A 1,284-nucleotide genomic window follows, 5' to 3' on the forward strand; every position below is an offset into this window, starting at 1 on the left:
TTTTTTTTTTTTTTTTTAAATAACAGATGGGGAAACTGAGGCACAGAGAGGTGGTTTGAGTTGCCCACAGTTGGTAGACCTTGAACCCCCCCCCAAGTCTTGCTCACAGCTTTTCAGCCCCCACCTTGGACTCTGTGAGAAGGAAGGGTTGTTCCCAAGGGGAGTTCCCTCCACTTGTTCCCGAGGTGAGGAGAGCCACGGCTCCTCACAGGGAGAGGGGAAGGGGTGCAGTGATGTCTGGCAGGGGGGGAACAACGGCACAAATGGTTTCTGCCAGCCCCAGGAGGGTGGGAGAAGCAAGGAAACCTGAAATGGAGAGGCAGGAGCCGGTCGGTCAGGCACTGGGAGAGAGGACGTGGCTCTACAGGATGCACTCGTGCCTCTCTGTGGCTTTCAGGGCCTCGTGCATGCTGGCGGCCGAGAGCCTCCTGTTGATGTTCCTGTACCTGCACCTCAGGAGGTTCCAGAAAGTAGTCCTCAAGTCCCTGTTGAAGAAGGCGTAGATGAGGGGGTTGATGAGGGAGTTGGTGTAGCCCAGCCAGAGCAGAGTCCTCTCCAGCCGCAGCGGGATGCAGCTGCAGCGCACTCCGCAGATGAACGGCCGGGCCGTGGACATCAGGAAGAAGGGCAGCCAGCAGAAGGTGAAGGCCCCCACGATAATCCCGAGGGTCCTGGCCGCCTTCTGCTCCCGCTTGAAGATGGAGATGTTCTTCCTGTCCTGCCGGAGCAGCTTGGAGAGCGTGGCGCACTCCTCCGCCGCCTTGGTCCGCCGGGAGCTGTGGTGGCCCCGGCTGGAGGCCTCCAGGCAGTAGACTCCCTCCTCCTCGTAGTGCTTGGGGAAGTTCATGAAGCGGTGCTTCTCGGCGCTCACCTTGGCCGCCTTGTAGATGCGGCTGTACATGACGAGCATCACGGCCATGGGGATGTAGAAGGCCACCCCCGTGGAGTACACGGTGTAGCCGAAGTCCTGGCTGATGAGACACACCCTCTCCACCGTGACGTTCTGGGCCCAGCCGAAGAGGGGAGGGAGGGTGATGGAGGCAGACAGCAGCCAAACGATGAAGACCATCTTGGCCATGAGCTTCCCGTTCTGCCTCACCGGGTACGTCAGCGGGCGAGTGATGCCCAGGTACCTGGACAGGAGAGGAGTTGCAAAGTGTTAGGAGGATTGCAAGGTGTGTGTGCAGCTGGGTGGGTTTCGTTCCTAATCAGTTGTTAATCATGGAATCAACCAGGCTGGAAAAGACCTCTGAGATCAGCGAGTCCAACCTGTGATCCAACCCC

The 1,284-nt window shown here is 59.0% G+C and overlaps 1 protein-coding gene across 1 annotated transcript in view; it reads right to left on the minus strand.

Annotated features, from left to right (window-relative positions):
• Positions 1 to 285: 285 nt before the first annotated feature.
• The window catches only part of LOC103767473 (5-hydroxytryptamine receptor 7), a 10,204-nt gene continuing 9,205 nt past the window's right edge, over positions 286 to 1,284 (minus strand). Inside the window, exon 3 of the mRNA XM_008934618.3 lies at positions 286 to 1,133. Within this exon, the coding sequence (XP_008932866.2) occupies positions 362 to 1,133 (772 nt within the window). The 3' untranslated portion in view covers positions 286 to 361. The remainder of the gene's footprint in view (positions 1,134 to 1,284) is intronic.

Source organism: Manacus vitellinus, unplaced genomic scaffold, assembly GCF_001715985.3.
Source record: "Manacus vitellinus isolate BGI_N305 unplaced genomic scaffold, ASM171598v3 scaffold_61_pilon, whole genome shotgun sequence".
Classification (NCBI taxonomy): Eukaryota; Metazoa; Chordata; class Aves; order Passeriformes; family Pipridae; genus Manacus; species Manacus vitellinus.